This window comes from Penaeus monodon, chromosome 23 (genome assembly GCF_015228065.2).
Source record: "Penaeus monodon isolate SGIC_2016 chromosome 23, NSTDA_Pmon_1, whole genome shotgun sequence".
Taxonomy (NCBI): domain Eukaryota; kingdom Metazoa; phylum Arthropoda; class Malacostraca; order Decapoda; family Penaeidae; genus Penaeus; species Penaeus monodon.
The window spans coordinates 17,551,341-17,551,867 of NC_051408.1; the positions used below are offsets into that span (position 1 = coordinate 17,551,341).

The 527-nt window shown below is 47.1% G+C and overlaps 1 protein-coding gene across 1 annotated transcript in view; it reads left to right on the plus strand.

Moving 5' to 3' along the window:
• LOC119588156 (inactive pancreatic lipase-related protein 1-like) overlaps positions 1-527 on the plus strand; it is a 5,101-nt gene that overhangs the window by 558 nt on the left and 4,016 nt on the right. Inside the window, exons 2-3 of the mRNA XM_037936861.1 lie at positions 9-163; positions 419-516. Of these exons, the coding sequence (XP_037792789.1) occupies positions 9-163; positions 419-516 (253 nt within the window). The remainder of the gene's footprint in view (positions 1-8; positions 164-418; positions 517-527) is intronic.

A 527-nucleotide genomic window follows, 5' to 3' on the forward strand; every position in this document is an offset into this window, starting at 1 on the left:
CTTCCCAGGAGCAACCCAGAGGACTCGAACTACTACACGCTCGTCAAGGGCGACTCAGCCAACGTGGCTGCTTCTCCTCTCGATGTCTCTCTGCCAACCTACGTCCTCGTCCACGGCTTCTCTTCGAATGGAGAGAGTGGGTGGCTTACGCAGGGGAAGACAGGTGAGTTATTTCCCCCAAAATTAGGGGGAAAATTAGTGAGTGTGAACATAGGCGGTGACGATTAACGGTTTTAGGGAAAATACTGATGATGAAACTAATGATGGAAGTTTTTCGTCTTCTGAATAATAGTAACAATGATGATGGTGATGATGCTAACAGTACTCGAAGGGAACAAATAGAGTTCGGGGTATTGTTGATGCTAAAAAGTCTGTGTCATAGGTTATTTTCAACAACGATTCTCCCCTTTACACGTAGCACTGCTGGAACTGGCTCCGTACAACGTCATCACAGTGGACTGGAGTAAACTGGCGGAAGCCCCCTGGTACAACATTGCGATTGCAAATGTCGATGAGGTAACTTTTGC